The sequence below is a fragment of the Bubalus bubalis genome, chromosome 1 (genome assembly GCF_019923935.1).
Source record: "Bubalus bubalis isolate 160015118507 breed Murrah chromosome 1, NDDB_SH_1, whole genome shotgun sequence".
NCBI lineage: Eukaryota > Metazoa > Chordata > Mammalia > Artiodactyla > Bovidae > Bubalus > Bubalus bubalis.
This window is the reverse complement of record NC_059157.1, coordinates 46,020,501-46,047,408: the sequence shown is the minus strand read 5'-3', so window position 1 is coordinate 46,047,408 and position 26,908 is coordinate 46,020,501. Positions and strand designations below refer to the sequence as shown.

Below are 26,908 nucleotides of genomic sequence, written 5' to 3'. Positions count from 1 at the left end.
ATCCCGTGGATGGAGGAGCCTGGTAGGCTGCAGTCCATGGGGTCGCTGAGAGTCGAACACGACTGAGCAACTTACCTTTTACTTTTCACTTTCATGCATTGGAGAAGGAAATGGCAACCCACTCCAGTGTTCTTGCCTGGAGAATCCCAGGGATGGGGGAGCCTGCTGGGCTGCCGTCCATGGGGTCGCACAGAGTTGGACACGACTGAAGTGACTTAGCAGCTTAGCAAGCTCCTTATTTGGGCTGCACTTTATCTGGACGCTGTATTCCATAGTGGACATCTGACCGTCTAGGTTTTGTAAACATGTCAGGGGCCAGTGTGTCTTGGTGGGTTTTTGGCCATGACTGGAGTGTAAATTTCACAGAGCTGTTCTTTAAGGATAATACTACAATGTTCCTCTAACCATTCACTTAGCCTTCATGACAGCCTAGTAGACACAGTTTTTTTTTTCTTTTAAACAAAGTTTTGAGTTAATTAGGTCTCATTCTATTTGGGAAATTTTTTATATTTATTCCTATTTTTAAAATGTATAGGTGACAAATAAATGTATTGGTTATCAGAAAGCAATGACATAGGACACAGTAAAATGTAATAATAAGATGTACTTCTAAATTTAGCCACCTGGTAGTTTATATTACCTATCTTGGTGAGAATTGTCATTCTATTACTTTGTCATTTTATTTTATTCTGTACGTATGCAAGAATGTATTCTTGGTTGTAAAAGAGCCATGAATGTATAAAGCAGGCCACTGGAAAGCCTCCTTGAATTATTGTATGGTAAATGAATTGCTGATCATGTAATTTTTAGTTTTGTTTTCTCAAAGAAGTGATAATTATTTATCAAATTATAGGGTAACCCTGCAGTGTGTTTAGAAACAAAAATTCTTCTCTTCGTTACAAAGGAAAGGATGACAACATAATAACACACCAAGAACAAATGACAAACAAGATACTAACACCATGGAGTAAAGTAAGGACTTTAGACACAAGGATTTAGTAGCTAAGGAAGTCTTGCTCACAGGTTTGGTTCTTCTAATACTTTCAGGCAGGGTCCAGGGGTGGGATAGGTCTTCCCAGGTGGCACGTTGATGAAAGATCTGCCTGCCAATGCAGGACATACGGGTTCGATCCCTGGGTTGGGAAGATCCCCTGGAGAAGGAAACAGCAACCCACTCCAGTATTCTTGCCTGGAGAATCCCATGGACAGAGGAGCCTGGCAGGCTACAGTCCATGGGATCTCAGAGTCGGACATGACTGAGCACACATGCAGCAGGGGTGGGATAGTCTCAAAAATGGATTTCCTAGCAGATTTCACCTGACTTAATTAAAAAAACCTTAATGTACGTGACAAGTGACTAATCCTGGACCAGAATCTAAGAATTTCTTAAACTATGTTTTGGACACCATACATTTAACCACTAATACACAGCTACTGCTGAGCTCGGAAACTTGTATTTGCCATTATATTTAGATTCTCCAGGGAGGTGACTGCTACTGCTACTGCTAAGTCACTTCAGTCGTGTCCGACTGTGTGCGACCCCGTAGACAGCAGCCCACCAGGCTCTCCCGTCCCTGGAACCCTCCAGGCAAGAACACTGGAGTGGGTTGCCATTTCCCTCTCCAATGCAGGAAAGTGAAAAGTGAAAGTGAAGTCGCTCAGTCGTGTCCAACTCCCAGTGACCCCATGAACTACAGCCTACCAGGCTCATCCGTCCATGGGATTTTCCAGGCAAGAGTACTGGAGTGGGGTGCCATTGTGAAACTGAGTGCAACAAAGTAGAACTCAAGTCATGGCCTTTGAATAAGCAGTCTCCGAGAGATGCTGCCCCCTAAATAGATAAGTAAATTAACTGAGTTGTCCTAACATTGTCGCATTGAATGGGGGTTGGGAGTGGCGAAGGGGTCTGTTGGGACCAACGTCTGGTGGACTCTCTGTGCATCTTTCTCCAGGAGCAAGCAGGCTGAGACCTCTTTGGTTTGGTGTCCGAAAAGCTTAAACGGGAGATGCTATTTCCATAACCAAATATGAATTTTGTGTTCAAAAGGGAAATGAGCAAAAATGCAGTTCTGTAACTTTAATTTTTCCCCCCAAATGACATTTCTTTTGTCATTATTTTCTGAGTGTCTATGCCACTTGCTTACAAATTTTGTGATTGTTCAGTCTCTCAGTTGTGTCCGACTCTTTGCAACCTCATGTACTTCAGCACGCCAGGCTTCCCTGTCCTTCACTATCTCCCAGAATTTGCTCAAACTCATGTCCATTGAGTCATCAATGGATGCCATCAACCATCTTATCCTCTGTCATCCCCTTACACACTACGTTTGTGAAATCATACAGGGTTAGTTGGTGTGGGAACAGAGGTGCTTTGCTAACCTCTTACACACATGTGCACACACAGCACAGCACATGCCCTTGAGTGAGATTCATGGGATGTCCTCACCACCTGGCACGACAGAGGGATTGTGGGAGGCCCTCCATCTGTTCTTGGTTCAGTTCAGTTCAGTCGCTCAGTCGTGTCCGACTCTTTGAGACCCCGTAGACCACAGTACACCAGGCTTCCCTGTCCATCACCAACTCCCGGAGTTTACTCACACTTATGTCCATTGAGTCAGTGATGCCATCCAACCATCTCATCCTCTGTCATCCCCTTCTCTTCCCACCTTCAATCTTTCCCAGCATCAGGGTCTTTTCAAATGAGTCCGTTCTTCGCATCAGGTGGCCAAGTATTGGAGTTTCAGCTTTAGCATCAGTCCTTCCAATGAATATTCAGGGCTGATTTCCTTTATGATGGACTGGTTGGATCTCTTTACAGTCCAAGGGATTCTCAAGAATCTTCTCCAACACCACAATTCAAAAGCATCAATTCTTTGGTGCTCAGATTTCTTCTTGGTAATGTAAGGTAAATAAGTCAGATGGATGGATCATTGGTTCAAGGTGCCTTGCTGGATTCAAGCTCTGTTCCCCACTGCTCAGTCCAGGGTCCCTTGCTCAAGGGCCAGAGTCAGTCATCTCCATGAAGGCAGTATAGTCTGGCACATAATGGTCACCTGGGGAGGAAGGGACAGTGGGATCCTGTTGAGTGGGGGCTATACAAGCATGTACAGAGGACCTGCATGTAGAGTGGTCCCTAAAGAGTTATGGACTTAATTGTATTTGAGGAGACACAGAGAATGGGAGCCTTGGATAATCCCTAGAAAATCAAGATTTTCTAAAATAGGCTGATTTTGCCCAAACCGTTCTCTGAGCTCCTGTGATATTCAGCCAAGAAAAGTTTTCTCTGAGAATCAGGGAGGTGGATATTTAAATCTCCTAAGCTTCTCTTTTTCCATCATTAATTTTCTCTGCTCTTTTTCTGACAGAGTGCTGATTTATAAAGTAGGCTCTGTATCTGGGCAGAGTTGGGGGGAGATATTTTCTAAAATATTTCAACTTGTATTTTACTATTTACTTCAGTTTTATTTCACAAGTGGAATAAATTAAATTTTTTAAGAGTTAAAATAGGGAGATTAAAGATATTTATGCACAATTCAGCCATTCATGGAATCTATGAGGTTCTTTTGTTGTATCTTTTTAAAGAAAAGATAATACATTAGGAAAATAAAAACATAAATATAAAAAGATGCAGTATGATAAAAAATGTTTTCTTCCATCCCTGAGGCCCAGTCTCTCAGTTTTCTCCCTAGAGACATTCTGCAAATATTCAAGCATATATGTGAATATCTTCAGTGCATTGGTTACTGAGTGCTGTGTAACATATTACTCTAAGACTTAGCACCTCAAAACAACAAACATTTACTAGTCAAGGTTTCTGTGTGTCAGAAGCTTGAGAGCGGCTTAAGCTGGGTAGTTCTCCTTCATGAGGTTGTAGCCAGGATGTTGGCCAAGGCCGTGGTCTCATCTGAAGGACTGACTAGGGCTGGAGGATCCACTTCCGTGGGGGTGGTTGACTCATGTCTGTTGTCAAGAGGTTCACTTGTCCGTCACCTGGACTCTCCACAGTGCTGCTTTAGTGTCCTGGTCACATGGCATTTGGCTTTCCCCGGAGCACAGATCCAAGAGAGGAAGCCTTTTATGACATTGTCTCAGAAGCCAGTGCAGGAGATGAAACAGATGCAAGTTCAATCCTTGGGTCAGGAAGATCCCCTGGAGATGGGAATGGCAGCCCACTCTGGTATTCTTGCCTGGGAAAATCCCATGGACAGAGGATCCTGGCAGGCTACAGTCCAGGGGGTCACAAAGAGCTGACCATGACTGACTGACTGAGCACAGCAACTGAGAAATCCCATGCTGTAATTTCTGTCTTATACTGTACTCTTAAGTCTAGCCTTCAAGGAGAGTGGAATTCAACTTTACCTTTTATTATTTATTTACTCATTTTTTTAGAAGCTATTTTTTTGCCCACACCACATGTGGGATCTTAGTTCCCCACCAGGGGTCAAACCCACACCCTGTTCATTGGAAGCACAGAGTCTTAACTGCTGGACCACCAGGGAAGTACCTCAACTCCACTTTTTAAAGAGAAGGCCACAGATGTTTTTAAAATACCACACCTTTGGTGTTTTTTTTTTTTTTTTTTTTTCACGAAAAGTTCAGTTCAGTAGCTCAGTCATGTCCGACTCTTTGCAATCCCATGGACTGCAGCATGCCAGGCCTCCCTGTCCATCACCAACTCCCAGAGTTTACTCAAACTCATGTCCATTGAGTCGGTGATGCCATCCAATCATCTCATCCTCTGTCATCCCCTTCTCCTCCTGCCCTCAGTCTTTCCCAGCATCAGGGTCTTTTCAAATGAGTCAGCTCTTCGCATCAGGTGGCCAAAGGATTGGAGTTTCAGCTTCAGCATCAGTCCTTCCAATGAATATTCAGGACTGATTTCCTTTAGGATGGACTGATTGGATCTCTTTGCAGTCCAAGGGACTCTCAAGAATCTTCTCCAATACCACAGTTCGAAAGCATCAGTTCTTCGGCGCTCAGCTTTCTTCACAGTCCAACTCTCACATCCATGCATGACCACTGGAAAAACCATAGCTTTGACTAGATGGACCTTTGTTGGCAAAGTAATGTCTCTGCTTTTTAATATGCTGTCTAGGTTGCTCATAACTCTTCTCCAAGGAGCAAGTATCTTTTAATTTCATGGCTGCAGTCACCATCTGCAGTGATTTTGGAGCCCAAAAATATAGTCAGTCACTGTTTCCCCATGTATTTGCCATGAAGTGATGGGACCAGATGCCATGAAAGGTAGTACACTGGAAATACATTTGGTTGCGTCTTGCTGTCTTTACTTAACATCGTGTCTTGTAAATCATTCCCCATTGGTGCCTGTAGCTCCCTCACATTCTTGTTAACATTTTGCATGTTTCTCATAGTGGGTGTATTCTACTATCAGTTTGCCACTGTTGGATATTTAGGTAGTTTCCCCTTTCTCATGTGATAAGCACTGTTGTAGTGAAAATCCAACCAAAGATGTATACTCGTATATGGAACCTAAATTCTTGGAAATGATATTGCTAAGAGGAAGGATGTGCATATTTAAGATTCTGATAACTTGTATTAAATTTGCTCTCCAAAGAGGTTATGCCGAACAATGCTCCCCTGACCTTCCATGAGTGCTGTGTCTGCTTCCCCATCTTTGCCTGCTCAGTGTGTTCCCTAACATTTTGAATCTGAGAAGTGAAAAATGAGATGCATTGTCATTTAACGCACATTTCTTTTAGTATACATGAGACTGAGTTTAATTTTACGTATTTAAAAACCATTAGCATCTATTCTGTGATCTATCCTTTGTTGTTTATGTCCTTTGCTCATTTTTCAAATTGCCTTTGAAATTTGTTCTTGTTCTTCCTGATTTTTATATTAAGGAAGTTAGACCCCTGTCTGTTTTGACTATTTGTACTGGAGTAATTTATCCTTTTTGCTTTAGTAATTTCTTGTAATGGATACTTGGGAAAACAAAGCATCGGCTGTGACGGCACTCTTAGAAGCTTCATTTCCCGAAATGTTTAAATGCTCTGTTTTGCTTTTATTTTCTAACTTCTTAAGTCCTGAAGGATTAGGTATTTCAAATCTTGCCTTTCTCCCTTTCTTTTTAATTAGTAGGTTACATTTTATCAAGCACACATCCTTTCAGGATCAAACTCTTGCCTACATTATTAGAATTCCTGTTCAAACAAAGTTTAAAATGTATAGCTAGCAGCATCATTTCACACCCACACTGCTCCACCTGAAAATGTAAAGGTATATCCCTTTGATCTTGCCATCTCCTGAAATGAATTCAGGACAAATAATTATCTGTGGTGAAGTACTGTTTCTAACATTGTGCCTCCTAGCCAGGTGTTCATTTTTGGATTCCGTCTGTTGAAAGAATTGACCACAATGTATAGAGATGGATGACAAGTCCTATTTGCAGAGGACCAGGGAATTGTGGAAGCCTACCTGTGGCTTATGTCAGATGAGTGAGAGGATGGAAATACACAAATACCAAAGATTGTTTGAAAAGATAATTTTGAAGCTTCTGAAAGTGTAGCTCTGTGAAGAAATGCAGACCATGTGGGCACATACTTACTCAGTCTGCAAGGGAAGTCTGATCTTAAATATCCCTGCATGATCATGAGATTAAAAATATTCTCCATTTTTGAAGGGGTTTTGGGGGATACACATACATGTATGGCTGAGTCCCTTCGCTGTTCACCTGAAACTACCACAACTTGTTAATTGACTATTCCCTAATATGAAATAAAAAGTTGAAAGTCAGGAAAAAAACAAAAATTCTCCATTTTTACTAGTTTTATGGGCTCTATTTCAACTCTTTCTCTTTCCTTCTGTAGTTGGTCATCTGTGTGAAAGCTGAGTCTTGATGTAGGGCAACATAAAAGCTGCTTTTCAGTCTTTCTAACTACCAAGTGGTATTTTGGACCCAAGTAAAGAGCCAACTCACTAGAAAAGACCCTGATGCGGGGAAAGATTGAAAGCAACAGGAGAGCAGGGCTGCAGAGTACAAGATGGTTGGATGGCATCACGGACTCAATGGACATGAGTTTGAGCAAACTCTGGGAGATGGTGAAAGACAGGGAAGCCTGGCGTGCTGCAGTCCATGGGGTCGTAAAGAGTTGGACATGACTTAGTGACTGATCAACAAAAAGTCTATTTAAAGTTGAGTCAGGAGTACACACCATGTAACACTGCTTGAGGCCAGTGTTGATGAACACAGAACCTGCTTTTTTGGAGCTTTCAGCCTTAGAGGGTGATCCGGGAGGAAATAACTTCGATATTTTATGAGGCAGGAGAGCACTGGGGCCGGAGTTAGCTGGGACAGGTGGGACGAGCTGGATGGGAGGCTGGGCGCCGACCAACAGAAAGGAGATATGTGGTCTCTAGATCTCAAACAGTGAGGGCTCCGCCCTTGTGTTGAAAAGTAAAAGTGAAAGTCGCTCATTTGTGTCCTATTCATTTCAACCCCAAGGAGTATAGCCCGCCAGGCTCCTCTGTCCATGGGATTGTCCAGGCAAGAATTGCTGGAGTGGGTAGCCATGCCCTTCTCCAGGGGATCTTCCCGACCCAGGGATTGAACCTGGGTCTCCTGCATTGCAGGAGGTTTCTTGACCGTCTCAGCCACCAGCTGTGCTCAGTGGATGGATGAATGACAAACATGGCTGTTACATCATGTGGAAAAAGTTGGGTGGGCCACTCCATATGCCCTTTACAAAATACTTATTTATCTACTTATTTTGGCTGCACTGGGCCTTAGCCCAGTGGCATGTGAACTTCTTAGGTGTGGTGGGCATGTGGGATCTTGTTCCCCAGCCAGGGTCTGAACCTCGGCACCCCCTGCATTGGGAGCATGGAGCCCCACCCACTGGACCACCAGGGAAGTCCCCATAGCCCCTTTTTACAGTCACTTCTTTGTCATGTCTAAGAGGCAGCCATTTATTCTTATCCAGGAGAAGCAGTATATGTTGGTTAAGGAGCTACTAGCCTCAATGCCCCCTTTTCACTTAGAGTGTGCAAGTTTAGGGCTGTACTGGGAAGCCAGAGATTGGGTTCCCTTTTTTGAACCTGTGGGACTCTGCCTCTGGCCTGTGAGGCTCTTGGCGATCCAGTAGGAAGATCCTCGCTGTGCACCCCTAGCCGCCCACCCCAGTTCCTCAGTCCACCTCCAACCACCGTGCGCTGTGGGGATGAGAAATCAGGACAGGGAGGCACCCTGGGTGGGCACACCAGGGAGTCGGATGGTGCCCTTAGGACAATGGCCATGGGCGTGGCCAAGACACCCAGCACAGCTCAGCTGCCAAGTGCTGTGAAGGTCACCCACCATGAAGGTGCGATTGGAGAGCCAGAGACTTCAGGCTTTCTCCCTAAATGAGGACAATTAACACTTTGTTTTTTTCGGTTCCTTTGGTGTCAGGTCCTCGGATGTGGTGGATTCAAAGAATCTTTGAAAGCCTTTATCTCTCCTCTACTTTGTCCCTTTCATTTGAACTTTATCCAGGCTGGATGCCTTCAACTCTCTTCCCATAAATTACCCTACAAGATAAAGTTTGGGTTGCACTCAGTGGCTTTTTGGTATCATTTAACTCTCTGAGCAGAGAATTCCATGCTTAAGAAAACTTAGAGGTCTGGAGTAGGAAATGGCAACCCGCTCCAGTATTCTTGCCTGGAAAATTCCATGGACTGAGGAGCCCGGTGGGCTATAGTCCATGGGGTCGCAAAGGGTTGGACACAGCTAAGTGACTGAGTGCATGCCCGTGCACACACATGTACACGTTTGTCTCTGTGTTAGACATCTACTCTGTTAATCAAAACTTGTCTGTGAGAACCCTTTGTATGCTGCAAGTAGAGTGCTTTTATTGGTCTTTCATCACATTATTCAAAAAGAATCAGAGGTTTTGTTTTCTTTCCCCCAATTGGTTGCCATTTACTTTGTGTGTGTATAGACATATTTGTGAAAATGTTTGACAATATAAAAAGTTTGTTTGGTCAGTCATACGATGTTCTGTCCACTGCTTTTTAAAGTTTTTTAATTGAAAGAATTGAGCTTTTACATAATATTCTCCGCTTGAAATTACTTGGTTTAAAAAAATGACAGTGAATGTATTCCTGCATACTTTTTAGTGCTAATTAATCACCTGTGACACATATTTCTAACCCTGAATCTTAATCTCTCTCCTTTATTTTGTTTGTGTGTGTGTGTGTGTGTGTGTGTGTGTGTGTGTTTGTCTTTCATGGAAAAATGTATTTCTAAAATTCGTATCACCTTTGGACGTCATGCAGAAAGCATTCTTTTTTACCATTTGAATAAAGGTCACCTTTGCTTTCCATGGGAAAAAAAGAGAGAATTTAGAGGTGTTGACACATCAGAAATGGAGGAGGATGATTTTTGGTTAATGTCATTTTAACCAGTATATTATGGTTACTTGCATCGTGAGCAGCAACAAGAAAGGAAGCTTGGTCTGTCACTCTCCAGCTACTGAGACTTGCTGTAAAAAGTAGTACAGGTACAGTGCCCTGCTCATCACTGGATAATATGAAACAACAACATTGCTTTTATGCCCGGCTAAAAAATTTTTTTTAAATTGGTTCAAGTGAGTAAAGCCCTGGACTTCCCTGGTGGCTCAGATGGTAAAAGTGTCTGTCTACAATGCTGGAGACCCAGGTTCAATCCCCGGGTCAGGAAGATCCCCTGGAGAAGGAAATGGCAACCTACTCCAGTACTCTTGCCTGGAAAATCCAATGGACAGGGGAGCCTGGTGGGCTACAGTCCATGGGGTCACAGGGGTCTGACATGATTGAGCAACTTCAGTAAAGACCTGAATCTATAAGTACATGGTTTGAGCATTTCAGCACACTCTGAAATCAGATAGTGTGGTGAATTCAAGATGGCTGCAAATTCTTTGACCCTCCTCCCGGACCTCCCATCAGACCCTTGGGAAGTGGGCTCTGATTCCCCTCCATCTGAATATGGCCTGACCTTGGTGACTACTTGGTAACCAAGAAAATATGGCGGGAGTGATGCTGTGTGGCTCTCACTTCAAAGGGCCATGCAGCTTCCGTCTTGTCCACTGACCCCCCCTGAGGCCAGCACGCTGGGGGCTGCCTGTAGGTGCCCCACTTGACAGTCCCAGCTGAGGACGGCCTTCTGGCCATTCCGCCGAAACACCTGACAGGTGTGTGACGCTGTCATGGACCTGGTTCACCAGCTGAACACCACTGAGTGACCTTGTCAATGTCACATGAAACAGAAGCATTATTCAGGCGAGCCTTCCCCAAATTCCTGACTCACCAAATCATGATATATAATAAAACAGACAATTGAGGCTGTTAAATGTGGAGTGACATTTTCCTGGACAGTTGGTAACTGGGACATGCAACTTCAGTTCAGTTCAGTCGTGTCCAACTCTTTGTGACCCCATGGACTGCAGCACGTCAGGCTTCCCTGTCCATCACCAACTCCCATAGTTTACTCAAACTCATGTCCATTGAGTCGGTGATGCCATCCAACTATCTCATCCTCTCTCATCCCCTTCTCCTGTCTTCAATCCCTCCCAGCATCAGGGTCTTTTCCAGTGAGTCAGCTCTTCACATCAGGTGGCCAAAGTATTTGAGTTTCAGCTTCAGCATCAGTCTTTCCAATGAATATTCAGGACTGATTTCCTTTAGGATGGACTGGTTGGATCTCCTTGCAGTCCAAGAGACTCTCAACAGTCTTCTCCAACACCACAGATGAAAAGCATCAATTTTTCGGCGCTCAGCTTTCTTTATAGTCCAACTCTCTTTTCAACTGTAGTAACGATCAATGTCTTATTAGGTGGAGTAGGTGGGTGACCACCCTTGATCCACATAGCTTAATCACTGAACCCAGTTGCTCTTAGCTTTAAATTCTGACCAAAGGCTAGGTTGTGTGTCAGTCTTTATGGTCACAGCGGGTGGAATCAACTCATAAGAAGTATGTGGACCAACACAATGAAACTCGCTATTTATCCTCCTATAGGAATTATGCTTTAAAAACTCCAGGGCTATTTTTAATCCTTATTTAATAATATGGCCTGATACCAACTGAAGCTTTCACATAGAGATGAAAAGCCTATTTCCTTGTAAAATTCTCACAAGGAATTATTACAACAAAGGAACATCTTGTTCTGGAAAGCCAGCTTAATAATGCAGCCCATTTTGCTATACCCTGGGGGTTTACTTTCTTGAATGACTGAGCGTATTCCGTTTCTTAGAGTGACTCAAAGGGGAAACGCAGGCACCAAACTGAAGACCTGGCCACATACAGCCCTCCTGTCATCTATTCTGCCCCCTAGCCCCTCAGAACTGCTCTCACCCACTCTGGACCTCTCCCCTTGGCCATCTTTTCACCTGCTCAGATTTTACCAGCTTAGGAGAGTCCTAAGTCGCATGTCCTAAGTTGGCATCCGGTCCCATCACTTCATTGGAAGGACTGATGTTGAAGCTGAAATTCCAGTCCTTTGGCCACCTGATTCGAAGAGCTGACTCGTTTGAAAAGACCCTGATGCTGGGAAAGATTGAGGGCAGGAGGAGAAGGGGACAACAGAGGATGAGATGGTTGGATGGCATCACTAACTCAATGGACATGAGTTTGAGTAAACTCTGGGAGTTGGTGATGAATAGGGAGACCTGGCGTGCTGTGGTCCATGGGGTTGCAAAGAGTTGAATATGACTGAGCAAGAACTGAACTGATACTTGGGGATGCATTTAGGGTTCAGATCTGTTTTCAGGTCTTAGAATCTAAAATAGATTTCTTAGAATCTAAGTGTGGAGAGGAATGAAGCCATCCCTATGTTCTAAGATTATGGAGGAGTGAGGACCATGCTTTAAAAGAGGGCATAGTCCCCTTGGTGATGTGGATCGAGGACCTTAATGAACACATTTTACTGATAAAGTACAGACAGACCATGAGCAAAGCCTTCCCCTCCACTGGGGACAGATGTCTCGAGCCACTGGTTGGGTGTACAAAGTCATCTAGAAAGTGCTAGCAACTGTGCAGGCATTTATTTCTTTAAACAAAAAACTTGTTTCTGGCAGGTGTTTCTTAGTTGTTGCTGTCCTCACAGTCCTGTTTTGTTGCTCCACTAGAGGGCAGAAAAGGGACGAGACGGGACCAAGGTCCAAAGGGCCAACTGCGTGGTTTCCTGTCTTACTAGCACTCTCTCTGCCCTGCAGAAAAGTTAAAGAAGAGAAGGGCACAACTGGAACCACTGGTCTTTGACCTGTGAGCAGCAGATAGTTTTTTCATTTTCTTTGGATAAATACCCAGGAATGAAACTGCTGGATCTAATGGTAGTTCTATTTTAATTTTTTGAGAAAATTGCGTACTGTTTTCCACAGGGCTGCTCCATCTTACGTTCTCACCTACAGAGCACAAGGGTTCCCTTTTCTCCACATCCTCTACAACACTTGTTAGATTTTTGTCTATAATGTGACGTATGGGCTCAGTCACTCAGCGGTGTCCGACTCTTGGCAACCCCTTGGACTGCAGCCTGCCAGGCTCCTCTGTTCGTGGACTTTTCCAGGCAAGAATACTGGAGTGGGTTGCTATTTCCTACTCCAGGGGATCTTCCCCACCCAGGGATCAAAGCTGTGTCTCTTGTGTCTCCTGCATTGACAGGTGGCTCCTTTACCTCTGTGCCACCTGGGAAGCCCTTTTTGATAACAGCTATTCTAAAACAGGTGTGAGGTGATATCTTATGGTGGTTTTGAGCTCATGTGTCTCTGATGAGGGATGTTGAGCATCTTTTCATGTGCCTGTTGGCCATCTATATGACTTCTTTGGAAAATGTCTATTCAGAACCTCTGCTCGTTTAAAAATCGGATTGTTGGTTTTTTGCTGTTAGTTTGTACATGTTTTTAAATGCATTTTGGATATTAGTCCCTTATCAGTATATGATTAGAAAATATTTTCTGCCATTCAGTAAATTGTTTCTTTATTTTGGTGATGGTTTCCTTTGCTGGTCAGAAGCTATTCAGTTTGATGTAATCCTACTTGTTTATTTTTGCCATTGTTGCCTTTTGGTGTCAAGTAGAAAAAAAGTTGTCACTAAGACTGATGTCAAGGAGCTTACTGCATATATTTTCTTCTAGGAGTTTTGTGGTTTCAGGTCTTGCATTCAAGTCTTTAATCCATTTTGAGTAAGTTTTTTGTATAGTGTAATAGCGGTCTGGTTTCATCCTTTCGTATGTTGCTGTCCAGTTTAAGAAACATCATTTATTGAAGAGACTGTCCTTTCCCCCATTGTATATTCCTGGCTCCTCTGTTGTGAATTAATTGACTATAAATACATGCATAAGTTTATTTCTGGGCTCTCTGTTTGGTTCCACTGATCTATGTGTCCATTTTTATGCCAATACCATACAATTTGATTACTATATCTTTGTAATGTAGTTTGAAATCAGGAAGCATGAGCTTCCAATGTTGATGTTCTTTCTCAAGATTTCTTTGGCTATTCAAAGTCTTTGGGATTTAGTTTTATATTTTGAATATCTTTCATCACTATAGTGACCAGCTGTAGTAATTAATGTGGCTTCTCCAAAGTGCCTTGAATCTTTTAGAATAAGATCTGACAAGCATACCTTTACAAAAAGAATTTAATGGCTTTGCCACTTCATCAAACACCTGTAAGAAGATGTAGAAAATGTCACCAAAATGGACCCTTTCATGCAAATAGACAAACAGTGTCAGCTTGTGGAAAGGTTAGAGGTTTCTGGGACTGGTGTCTTTTCCTGTGTTAGTCCTGGGGAAGATAACCACTGCCTCTTCTTAACAGACAGTGGCTTTTTCGAGACAATTCTTTGAGATTCAGGCTTTCACGGAGGGCTGGTGTGGGCATTTTTAGACATGTGGATTCTTCCAGAACTCACATATCATACCACACAGGTGATTCCTCCTTTCTACCTGAAAAAATTAAGCATAAAGCCTCTGATTTCTGCCATCTTTAAGCATTAAAGGGAACACATTCTAAAATCTTAAAAGCATTGGTCACAAGAATTCTCTCAGTAAGCTTTAAGTTGTTTCTGAGTAACTGACTAGTTTCATTTAGAACAAAGTATATGAAATTTCCAGTCCCCTCCCTTCCTGACTCTGATCCAAACAATTTTCATAAGTTGGTCATCAAACTACAGTGTCTTTAAGGCAATAGACTTTCATCTTTGTAAATAGATAGTTTCAGACCTTTGGTCTCTTTAAAACTTACAGACATTACAATGAAAAATAGAGAGGGATTTTTTTTTTTTTTAAGTTTTCAGGAGGCTGCCTGTTTCTAAGTTGTTGTGTGGTGGCCAAGTTCTGTCTGACTCTTTGTGACCCCGTACAACTGTATGTAGCCTACCAGGCTCCTTTGTCCATGGGATTTCCCAGGCAAGAATACTGGATTGGGTTGTCATTTCCTCCTCCAGGGATCTTTGACCCAGGGATTGAACTCATGTCTCCTACATTGGCAGGTGGATTCTTTACCACTGAGCCACTGGGGAAGCCCTTGTTTCTAAATAATTATCTCTAATTATTAGAGATAGATAGATAGATTAGATAGATTAGATAGATAATAATTATCTATCTAAATCTCTAGCAAACGAGCTAGAGACTTCTGAACAAATTTAATCTGAATACTTTTAGAGAAAATCAGAATTTCTTTTTCATGATCGGTTCTGCCTAGCACATGGGGTGACCCTACTCTTCCACTCTTCACACTTCCTCTCTCCTAAGTAGTTTACAAACCTTCAGTTGCTATTTTCCTATCATGAACAAAGTGTGCACACATCAGCTGCTGATCTCAACTTGAGATGCATCAGTAAAACCACCACTGTTCAGGTCACAACTGTGTTTCAGTCAGTTCAGTTCAGATCAGTCGTCCCCTTCAACTCCTGCCTTCACTCTTTCCCAGCATCAGGGTCTTTTCCAATGATTCGGTTCTTTGCATCAGGTGGCCAAAGGATTGGAGTTTCAGCTTCAGCATCAGTCCTTCCAACGAATCTTCAGGACTGATTTCCTATAGGATGGACTGTATGGATATGTCTAAAGGGAAGGTGAATGCCAGAAAGTGCATCTCAGGACCACTAGGGAGCGCCAGCTCTATTGAACATGTTCCATGGCTTGAAGCCATAAAGCTTTTTTTTGAGAAGGCAGATTCTAGAAAAACCACTGGGAGGAAACAAGAATAAAAAGAGCAGAATATCACAGCGGACCTCCTCATCCTCTTGAGAGGATGATCTGGGACTGTGCCTTCTTAGGTTTTGGCCAGATGGATCCTCAGATCGCTTTTGCCAGATTAAGAAATTAGAGCAAAGTATATAGCCTGCAGAGTCAAGTAGAAAGCTGTTTGAGGAGCTGGTCTGCTAGACCATGTGGCCCTAAAGGGTGGTGTGAAGGAATGAGCAAGCCTCCTGATATTTCAAAGGGGTCATTGTATCCACAAGCCCACACAGAGGGGCTGTGGTCTTAGCTTGGCTGTTTGTCAACCTTGCAAATCCTTGGCCGTGAGGAGAGGCTCATGCAGGAAGTTTCCAGAAATAGGCCACATGCTGCCTGCTTCAGGGTCCTTCTGCATGACTGGTGTGCAGTTGATCCACTGAATCATCTTAGGAAAAGGTGCAGGATTCCCGTACGGAATCATCATCAGTTGTGTTAGTTTCCTATTTCTGCTGTAACAAATGACCATACACTCGGTGGCTTTAACCAACTCAGATGTATTATTGACAGTTCCATTGGTCAAAAGTTTGACACACGTCTCCCTGGGCTAAAACTAAGGCACCACTACGAAGGTGGTGCCTTCTGGACCTCCTTTCTGGAGGCTCAGGGGAGAATCCACATCTGTGCTTTTTCCAGTTTCTGCAGGTCTCCTGCCTTCCTCAACTCAGGGCCCCCTTCCTCCGTCTTCAAAGCCAGCAAGGTTTATCTCTCTGACCACTGTTCCCTAGTCAAATCTTCGCTGACCGCAGCTGGAAAAGGTTCTCACTTTTAAGGATGGATGTGATCAGAGTGGGCCCACTTACCTGACAGCTCAGGGAAACCTCCCCATCTCAAATTCATGACCTTGTTGCCATTCACCGGTTCTGAGTGTTAGGATGTGGACATCTTTGAGGGGTCATTATCCAGCTTACTGGAGCAGCAGATAGTCTTTAAATTTGTTCTTTCATATTCCACCATTGTCACCACAGGCCATGGCTGGGATGACTTGTGGTCAAGCATAGACCTACTTGGGTTTCCCTTGTGGCTCAGTGGTAAAGAATCCGCCTGCCAATGCAGGAGACACACGCTCAATCCCTGAACTGGGAAGATCCCCTGGAGAAGGAAATGACAACCCACACCAGTATTCTTGCCGGGGAAATCCGTGGATGGAGGAGCCTAGCAGATTGCAGTCCATGGGGCTGCAAAAGAGTTGGACATGACTTTGTGACTAAACAACAATAACAGCAACAACAGCAAAAGACCTACTTGGAAAGTGAATTGGTGGTTATTTTCCTGCCTTTTTCTGCGATTGCCCACTGGTCCTCCTTAACCAGTGCCTTTTTGGACTCTGACATGAGAAAGACAAGTCTAAAAAATCATTTTTCTACAGTAGGCAGTGTCGTGCTTTGTGTTCAACACTTTCTGTTATGTTTCAGTTCAGTTCAGTCACTCAGTCATGCCCAACTCTTTGCCCATGGACTGCAGCATGCCAGGCCTCCCTGTCCATCACTAACTCCCAGAGTTGACTCAAACTCATGTCCATTGAGTCGGTGATGCCATCCAACCATCTCATCCTCTGTTGTCTCCTTCTCCTCCTGCCCTCAATCTTTCCCAGCATCAGGCTCTTTTCCAGTGAGTCAGTTCTATGCATCAGGTGGCAACAGTATTAGATTTTCAGCTTCAGCATCAGTCCTTCCAATGAACACTCAGGACTGATCTCCTTTAGGATGGACTGGTGGGTTTACAGAAAGCTATTTATGGCCAAGAATAGGCATTTGGTTTTACTTGCCTTAAAAATCCCAGACCCAAACTCTTTTGGCCACCTGACATGAAACATGCTGCAGGGACTATGATGAGCTGGATTAGAGTCGATTCAACAAGGGTTTTTCAAGGAACACTTTGGCTCTGCCTGCCCTGCTGGAAGAAGGGCTTTGCAGCACAGCTTTGCAGGACTTGACTCCTCAGTTTTCGCAGGTCGATGCCAGCCCTGCATGGCTGTGCGTGTCCAAGGAGGGAGACCTGTCATTCATCGGGCAGAAAGATGGTTTGCGCTCCACCTGTGGGCTGGAGCACGCAGTGTCAAACCCATTGTCACGTTGACTTCTTGCAGAAGTTTCCTGGAGAGGGTTGAAGCACACAGCCAGAGGTTTCTCCAACACCCCAGCCCACTGGGCCACCAAAGTTGTCCCCCCAGGACTGTCCAGTGTCCCAACACTATTTGCCCTCTGCACTTTCCACTTGCTTCTGCTGTGTGTTTTTAAGATTTTATGTATTTATTTAATCTTTGGCTGTGCTGGGTCTTTGTTATGCAGGCTTTTTCTCTGGTTGTGGTCCCTGGGTTTCTCATTGTGGTGACTTCTCTTGTGGAGCATGGGCTCTAGGGCATGAGGGCTTCAGTACTTGTGGCCCCTGAGCTCAATTGTTGGGGTCCCCTCCTTGGTTCTAGAGCTCAGGCTCAGCTGTTGTGCATGGGCTTAGTTGCCCTGAGGCATGTGGGATCTTCCTGGACCAGGGATCGAATTCCTGCATTGGCAGGCAGGTACCAGGAGCTACCAGGGAAGCCCTCTGCTGTGTGTTTTATAATGGGTTCATGGGGTCGCAAAGAGTCGGACACGACTGAGCGACTGATCTGATCTGATCTGATCTGATCCTGCAAATTACCTTACTGAAAGGAGGTGGGGTAAGATAAACAAGCAGATACCCCAGCCAGGGCCCTAGAGGCATTAATCCTGAGGCGGGATCTTGCTGGAGCTGGAAAGAAAAAAAGCTGGAAAGAAAGTGAAAGTGTTAGTTGCTCAGTTGTGTCTCTTTATGACCCCATGGACTGTAGCCCACCGTCTCCTCTGTCCATGGGATTCTCCAGGCAGGAATACTGGAGTCGGTTGTCATTTCCTTCTCCAGGGGACCTTGCCCACCCAGGGAGCTAGAGCCTCTCCATTTGGACATGAGCCAGTGTCCAGAATGAGATGAAAAGGATGGACTCTAGATGACTCTTGGGTTCAAGGCGTGCTGTGTGACCTTGGACAGGTTAGCTAACCTTTCTGTATCTCAATTTTCACACCAGCAAATGGAGATAGTAATAGTGTATGCATCTAATAGAGTTGCTGTCAGGATGTATTGAGTTAATATCAGTAAAGTGTTTAGAACTAGGACTTGCAAAGAGGAAAGGCTCTGTGTTAGTTGCTATCATCATCACCATTACCGTCATCACCATCTTATCAGACCACCGTCATCACCATCAACATCATCATTTCATAACACAGCTATTTTGTTTGTAATGACATTGGCAAAAGACAGATTGGGAATCTGCGAATCTCTTAGGGCCTTGGATGAACTATCTTGAGAAGATGCCTCTACTTATATGTCTTCTTTTTTACAATGATAGATAGGAGCTGAGTTCCAAGCTGCCACTTACTAATTATACTGATCTTTTCAGCCCCAGGGGCTTCCCTGGTAACTCAGATGGTAAAGAATCTGCCTGCAATGCAAGAGACCCGGGTTTGATCCCTAGGTTGGAAAGATTCCCTGGAGAAGGGAATGCCAACCCACTCCAGTATCTTGCCTGGAGAATTCCCCAGACTAGGGGGTCACAAAGAGTTGGATACGACAGAGTGATGAACACTTCAGCTCCAAGTTCCCCAGGGGAGGTGGACATTCAGGTTTGCCAGGGTTTCTTCCAGCTGCTGACCTGAGGCGGGCGGGGTACCTAGACTTTCCTGTTTGGGACAGAAGTTTTTGCTGTTCTTTTTGACCCAAAGGGTCATATGGAGGGTCAAAGAGAAATCATGGCCTTTGCTGAGCTTAATTTAAGGATTTAAGAATGAGCGGGTGATGGTTTCTGGCTCCTCTGTGTGGTGCCCTTTAGTCTGGAGTGTCTGTCACACCCAGAGATGGGCTATTCTGGGGTGGGTTTGTCACCTGAATTGCACTGCCTGTTTAAAATGGTTTTCATTGTTGTATTTCTTAGATCTCAGTGATACTCCACCCACTTCCCGCTCTTTGTGCACCTGGTGGTTATGATTGTTAATCTTAAGAAACCACTATGCCAATATAAATATATCTGCTCTACAGTTTTTTTTTTTTTTTAATCTCAACTCTTTACTGATGATTCTCAAATAAGGTAGGTCATCTTATAAGAAAAAAAAAGAAAAGAAATAAGCCCTCAATTAAGCAAGAATATTGAAAATAATTCAAGGTTTTCATCCTCTAATTTAAGAGGAAGGAACAGCACCTTTTGCTAGTGTCCAGTCTCTCAGAGGCCCTCAGTTCTCTTCTTCTTCTTCTTCTTTTTTTAAGTACTTCACTAGGCCCAAGACCTGCTGGCACATTTTTTTTTAAATAATTTTTTATGATTTTTTTGGCTCCAACGAGTGGCATGCAGGGTCTTCCTCTCTCAACCAGGGGTCGAACCTGCACCCCCTGAAGCTGAAGCACTGAGTCTTAACCAATGGACTGCCAGGGAAGTTCCCCTCAGTTTACTGAACCAAGCGCCGTTAGAAGGAAATAGGAGGTTGACGCATAGTAATGTGTCATGCTGTGGAAAGGTGAGTCTTAGCATCCCCATGTGGGAGTTTTCTGATTTCACTTCAATTTGCTATTTCCTCAATTACCTGGAACTTCAGAGGCTAAACCTGAGAGTCTGGAAGATCTTGACTGAAATGCTGAATGAACGACTCTTCCAGGGGCTGTGGTTTAACGTAGGCTTAACTCAGTATCCAGGGTGTCCATGATGGAGGGCAGTTTTTTCAATTATCTGTTGATTTAATTACTTTTTAGTTTAATTTCTTAAATTTTTAAAAATTGAGATATAATTGACATACATGATATAGCTTCAGGTGTACAACATCATGATATGATATTTGTGTATGTTTTAAAGTGATCACCCCAATAAGTGTAGTTAACATAAATCATCACACAGAGTTACAACATTTTTTTTCTTTCTTGTGGTGAGAACTTTTAAGATCTACTCTCTTAACAACTTTCAAATATTCAATACAGCATCATTAACCATAATTGCCATGCTGCTCATTACATTCCCATGACTTATTTAATACATGAAGTTTGTACCGTTCGACCTCATTCACCCATTTCACCTCCCTCCCTCCGCATCTCTGGCAACCACCAATCTATGAAGCTTTTCTCTTTTAGATTCCATGTAGAAATGAGATCTTACGGTGTTTGTCTTCTTGTGTCCTCAAAAGCCCTCAAGGTCTCTCCTTTGTCTGTAATGGCAAGTATCTGCATTGTCACTAATGGCAAGATTTCAATCTTTTTTATAGATTAATAATATTCAATTTTGTGTGTGTATATATATATAGAGAGAGAGTAGTGGTGGTATAGTCATTCAATCGTGTCCGACTCTTGTGACCCCATGGATTGTATGTAGCCGTCCAGGCTCCTCTGTCCATGGGATTTTCCAGGTAAGAATACTGGAGTGGGCTGCCATTTCCTTCTCTAGATATACATACCTAAAGATATATATATATATATATATATATATATATATATATATATATATACACACACACACACCTGAAGATACATGTAGCTGGAGAAGGGAATGTATCTGGAGTCCATGGGGTCTCAAAGAGTTGGACACAACTGAGCACGATATATACATATCATATTACTTTATCCATTCATTCGCCAATGGACACTTGGTTGTCTCCATATCTTGGTTAACATGGGGGTGCATGTATCTTTTTCTAGTTAGTGTTTCTGCACTGATCACATTCAGAGATGGGCAGTTCTGGGGAACATTTGTTACCTGCACTGCACTACTGATTTTTAACTGCTTCTCTTTCCCGAAGGTGGTCTGACAGCTGGGAGGAGGAAGGCCCTTTCTTTAATAGCTGAGCCTGAGCTACTGAGGAGTTTGCCAAGATTGTCTTAAATTCCCACTTCTTTCCCCACCCCTCATGGACTTCAACCTCTGTTCATCTGTTCTCTCTTCCAGGGACCTATAGTCCTGGATCCTCAGCTTTCAAGGATCAGCTACCTAATCTGATTAATGGGTTATGTTCATCTGTGCTGAAATTTTTCTGGTTCGGGAGGAGCAAAGCCCCACTTCTAGGTTACTCAGTTCAGTTGTGTCCAACTCTTTGCGATGCCATGGACTGCAGCACACTAGGCTTCCCTGTCCATCACCAACTCCCAGAACTTGTTCAAACTCATGTCCACCAAGTCAATGATACCACCCAACCATCTCATCCTCTGTCATCCCCTTCTCCTCCTTTCCTCCTTCTAGGTTACTTGGAAGTTGTTACTAATGCTTTTTTTTGACCCTCTCAAAAAACAAAGCTGTCATCCGAGTGGACAATGGGGTGACCAGCCATCCTAGCACTCCTGAGACTTAGTGAGGGGGCTGATGAGGGATTTCCAACTTTAAATCATCACAGTCCCAAACAAACCAGATCACCCAGGCCTTGTCCTTTTGGGTGGGAGGAGAAAGGAGCCCCAGGGCAGATGGCCTGGGGAGAGAACTGGGGGCGATGAGGCTGGGCTTGCTGATAACCCTTTCCGGGGGTGAGACTGGTTCCCCTGTATTTCAATGAACTCCTTGTGATAAGGAGCTTCCTAGAACTTCTGAGTACAGCGATCATTGGCTCCTCAACGTGAGTTTTCCTGGAATGGTTCCATAGCCTGGCCGTGTGCAGTGGATGCTGTCAGTGGTGGGTGGGAAGAACCTGTCCCAGGCACTGCCATTCATCATTGGTTCCACGGAGCCTGGCATGGTTTTCCCTGAAAGGAATGGAACCAATAGGAAATAATCAAGGAACAGTTTGGTGCAACACCAGGCAGAGCCAAGGATAGTATGGTCAGCGTACTTCAGAAAAGGCAAAAAGAAATACTGACCAGAGAGTCACAGAAAAGGGTCCAGAGCTTGGGAGAACTTACTGACCTGACTTGAGTGGGAGTGAGGTGGTAGCGGGGTGGACAGGAAGGTGACATGGGATATTGAAGGGCAGCATTTAAGGGGAGTGATTGGCTCCACTGGCTGGCATCTATTAGACCATGGAGAGGAGGAGGGAGAAGGGGAGGAAGGCGAAGGAGGAAAGGAGGGGAGGCATAACAGATTATTGAGTGTTTCCTCATGTCCGGCACTGTCCTGTGTATTCTGTATAACATCTGTTTCATTCTCACCCTACATGGAGGGGAAGGCGCAATTAACCTTCTGTTGTAAATGAGCAAAGAGCTGCCCTGGGAGGTCAGGTACCTTGCCCATGTCACACACTACTGAGAGCACATAACTGGAATCTGCACTTAGGGAACATTCCGGCAGAATGAGCTCAGACAGTGGCATTTTATCTGGGTTCGTCTTGTCCAGGATACAGGAAAGATCAGAGGGGCTAGAAATCCCAGGAAGGAGAGGCCCATCTGGAGACTGCTGCAGGAATCTGGGTGGGAGGCTAGGAGACCTGGGCAAAAAGGATTTCAAAGGAGAAAGCTGTGTTGGGGTCTGAGTGATGTTCAGGAAAAGGGTGGTGGTGAGGAGTCTGGTTTCCATCTTGAGGGCTTGGAGAGGAGTTGCGATCATTAACTGGATCCAGTTTACAAGAACGTGAGTGATCTTTATTCACCTAATCGTGTTTGGGTCTTTGGGCAGGTTTTTTATTAGTCCCCCTGAGCCTTGGTTTCTTCATCTGTGAAATGGGAGTAGAAATAGGACATCTTACAAGAGTTTGAGAGGATCTGTTGTTGTTCAGTTGCTCACTTGTGTCCGACTCTTTGTGACCCCATGGACTGCAGCACGCCAGGCTTCCCTGTCCTTCACCATCTCTTGGAGTTTGCTCAAGCTCATGTCCATTGAGTCGGTGATGCCATCCAAGCATCTCATCTTCTGTCATTCTCTTCTCTTGCCCTCAATCTTTCCCAGCATCAAGGTCTTTTCTAATGAGTTGGCCCACAGTATCAGGTGGCCAAAGTATTGAAGCTTCAGCTTCACCATCAGTCCTTCCAATGAATAGATTTCCTTTAGCATTGACTGATTTGATCTTACAGTCCAAGGGACTCTCAAGAGTCTTCTCCAGCACCACAGTTTGGAAGCATCAGTTTTTTGGTGCTCAGCCTTCTTTATGTTCTAACACGTACATCTGTACATAACTTCTGGAAAAACCATAGCTTTGACTAGACGTACCTTTGTCTGCAGAGTGACGTCTCTGCTTTTTAATATGCTTATCTAGGTTTGTCATAGCTTTTCTTCCAAGGAGCAAGCATCTTCTAATTTCATGGCTGCAGTCACCATCCACAGTGATTTTAGAGCCCAAGAAAATAATATCTGTCACTGTTTCCATTGAGAGGAGAAGCCCATGTCTATAAATAGTTTGGAAAGACTTGAAGTCAGAATAGGGCTTTAAGAAGTGTTACTTTTTAGAGATCACCTTCAAAATTGCTGATCTAGGTGGGGCATTTGCTTCCAAAGGGCTTCCCTGGTGGCTCAGATGGTAGAGTGTCTGCCTGCAATGCTGGAGACCTGGGTTCAATCCTTGGGTTGTGAAGATCCCCTGGAGAAGGAAATGGCAACCCATCTAGTCTTCTTGCCTGGAAAATCCCATGGACAGAGGAACCTGGCGGGCTACAGTCCCTGGGGTTGCAAAGAGTCGGACACGTTTGAATGACTTTACTTACTTACTTACTTTTTGCTTCCAAAACATTCTAGTTTGACAAGGAAGAGATGGGCTTCCTTATTTATCCTCTGCTTGGTTAAAATAGCCTTTCTCCACGTGGATCTGCAGTTCCAGCATGTTGAATACCAAGTCCTGATGGGGAAGGGATTGCCTTCTTCCCTCATTATATGAAACTCACCCTCCCTCAGATGAAATTGTTAGTTGCTCAGTGGTGTCTGACTCTTTGCGACCCCATGGGCTGTAGCCCACCAGGCTCCTCTGTTCATGAGACTCTCCAGGCAAGAATACTGGAGTGGGTTGCCATTTCCTTTTCCAGGGGATCTTCCAGACCCAGGGATTGAACCCAGGTCTTGTGCATGGCAGGCAGATTCTTTACCCTCTGAGCCACCAGGGAAGCCCAGATGATGGTGGACAAATGACGGAGGCCTGCGGCATCATTTCTTGAAAAGGAAGCAGTTTCCCTGGGCTCGTCAGCCCTGCCGTCGGTCAGGTGCCCCCAGCTCTCCAGATGCCCTTTCCTCTGGACTTTTCCCCAAGAGGCTGGGGTAACTCCCAGATACAAATGCCAGGCTGGGGCTCTGCCGTTTTGCCTCCTGGCTGAGGATCTGTTTGCTTTTTAATTAAGAAAGCGACTTCCGTTGTTAATTTTCACTTGGAATAGATATAGGAGGTGTTAGGTTTTGGGGTGCAAAAAAAAAAAATCAGTACTTCTTTAAGGCCTATACAGTTTGGCATGAAAATGACACTAACTGAGCTTTGTTAAAAAGTATCCTAAATTCCCTAATTGTTCTGGGCCCTGCAGATTTAGAAGAGGAATGATGATGCTAATGACAATTTTAATAGCCACCTTTATTGGGTGCCCAGGAGACTCCAGTGTGTATTACCCAGAGATCCTCCGAGGCATAGGGATTCTCATCCCTGGCTTTTAAATGGAGAAAAAGAGGCTGGGGGAGAACAAATGGTTTGCTCAAGGCCACTCGATTAGTAAGGAGTGGGACCCAAGTTTACACTGGCCCTCCCTGGCCCCATACCCGTCCTCCTGGACTGCGCTGCCTCCCAGAGATCTCATGTTGCTCAAAACAGAAACTTCAAGGTGTCTGGCAAACAGGAAGAATTGTATATACATTTTGTCAAACGTACAGATTATTCAAAACCGGAAGTTTCAGATTGATTTAAATTTTGCATTTTAAGTCAAACCTCAAGTCCAAGAGGCTTTGGGAAGATTTTGCTGCCCATGACCTGAGTGCCTGTGTTCTGATCCCCTCCCACTTCTCTCCCCTGTCCTTTTCCTTCTTTCTCCCACACCCCTCCCTCCCCTGTGTCACCCCTCCCTCCCCTCTGTCTCTCCTCCCCCTCCTGCCTTGCCTTTTCTTCTAGTCCACTCCCCTTGAATGCCGCTGTCCTTGGGTGATCTCTTAAGTCGTGAGACACTGAGCTTTTTTCTTTTTTTTAATTTTTATTTCTAGTACATTAAATTTACTCATACAAACATTCTGAAAATGTACAATTTTTCCATTTTTAACAAAGTATAATAAAACATAACCCCCCCAAAACAGAATATTTGACATCTATAATTCAAAATCAAACAAGTGGAATATTTGTAATATATGTACATACAAATATTTACAAAACTGTATCTTTTTAAAATATAAAGTTACATGCAATTTTGTAGAATTGTCATAAAAGTATGGCTCAAAAATGGGAGAATTTTCCTCCATTCTTAAGAAGAAAATATGTCCCTTAGGAAGCTCTGAAGATTCGTGAGTACACAAGGTCTTCCATTTCAGCACCTTATCTTTGTGAGCTTTAAAAAAAAATCAAGAGTTCATGGACATTGGCCTTGAGAAGAAAGAGGAAGGCGGGCCTGGGAGGCACTTTGTGAAGTGGACCAGGCTTCAGGTGCCTGGAGCCATGGGATTCAGGCCCTTAGTGTTTCACACATGGAGTGTTTACCGTGGGCCTGCAACTCCGCCATGTCCTGCGGGACCCTTGGCTGAAGGAAGACGGGTCCCTGGCTCTAGACACTGGCTGTGTGGATGGTTAGGGAGATCCTGGAGCTCCCACCTTCTTCCCTGGGAGCAAGGAAAGACCTAGGAGGAGCATCTCCCACCTGTCGCTCCTAGTGGCAGGTGGACATGGTGGGTTCAGGCTGTGCTCTAGGGGTGCACGTGCAGAACTGCACCCACATTTCTCTTTACCAGCACCCCGAGCTCACCCTCCTACCCTCCTGGGGTTGAGTTTATAGCTCCCACCTTCCAGGAAGGGTGCTCAGCCACCCCTGGAGTCAGTCATAAGATGGTCTGTGTGCAGGAACCGTGGACATGGGAGGGCTGCCTGTCTAGCTCTGAGGCAGGATCTCTGCCATTGGCCTTGACAGGTGGGTTTGATCGCCAGGCCCCAAAGCACATGAGGGCATCAAGCTTCCTGCAGAGGACCCTGGAGGAGTTCATGGGAGTGTGCAGGCAGGTCTTGGAGTGGAGAGTTGGCTCCCATCCGGCTGGCTGCAGCTGTTCCTCTCTGGCTGTGTTGTCTCCAGCCTTCCACAGGGGCAGCTGCCAACAGAGGAGAGTCCTGACCAGCCCTGTGACCACATCGTTCTTCTTGGGGGGGCGCTGTTCTTCGTGGCTGCCTGTGGCCTCCCACATCAAACTGTCTTCTGACCTTCACTCCTCAGAGCAGCAACTCTTTTATTCAGCCTGGTGGGCTATAGTCCATGGGGTCGCAAAGAGTTGAGCATGACTGAGCAACTAAACAGCAGCAAGTCCTCCCCAGAATGTTGGGAACACCGTCCATCATTACTCACTCATTTTCTCTGGATCCCTGGGATGGAGTTGACTACATTAGCTGTTTGACCCCCGGATCCCTCCTGTGTTTCTACAGGGACAAGAACACTTTCCTGCACACGAGATGAAAATTCTATTCTTGCCTGGAGAACTCCAAGGACAGAGGAACCAGGTGGGCTAACTCTCTCCACAGAGAGTTAGACATGATGGAGCAACTAACACTTTCACTCTCATCTTCTTGGTTGAAAACCAGTTGTCAGAAAGGGGACAGAGTACTTCCAGTTTATTGCCTCTTCCTTTATCTTCCCTCCACCCTT

At 44.6% G+C, this 26,908-nt stretch overlaps 1 protein-coding gene across 2 annotated transcripts in view; it reads left to right on the top strand.

Annotated features, from left to right (window-relative positions):
• The window catches only part of CLIC6 (chloride intracellular channel 6), a 55,669-nt gene that overhangs the window by 4,617 nt on the left and 24,144 nt on the right, over positions 1-26,908 (top strand). Inside the window, exon 1 of one of the 2 annotated variants that reach the window (XM_025281119.2) lies at positions 26,701-26,763. The exons of the other annotated variant lie outside the window; for it this stretch is intronic. Coding sequence (XP_025136904.1) covers positions 26,716-26,763 — 48 coding nt within the window. The 5' untranslated portion in view covers positions 26,701-26,715. Of the gene's footprint in view, positions 1-26,700; positions 26,764-26,908 lie in introns of those variants that run through there. 2 annotated transcript variants of the gene reach the window in all.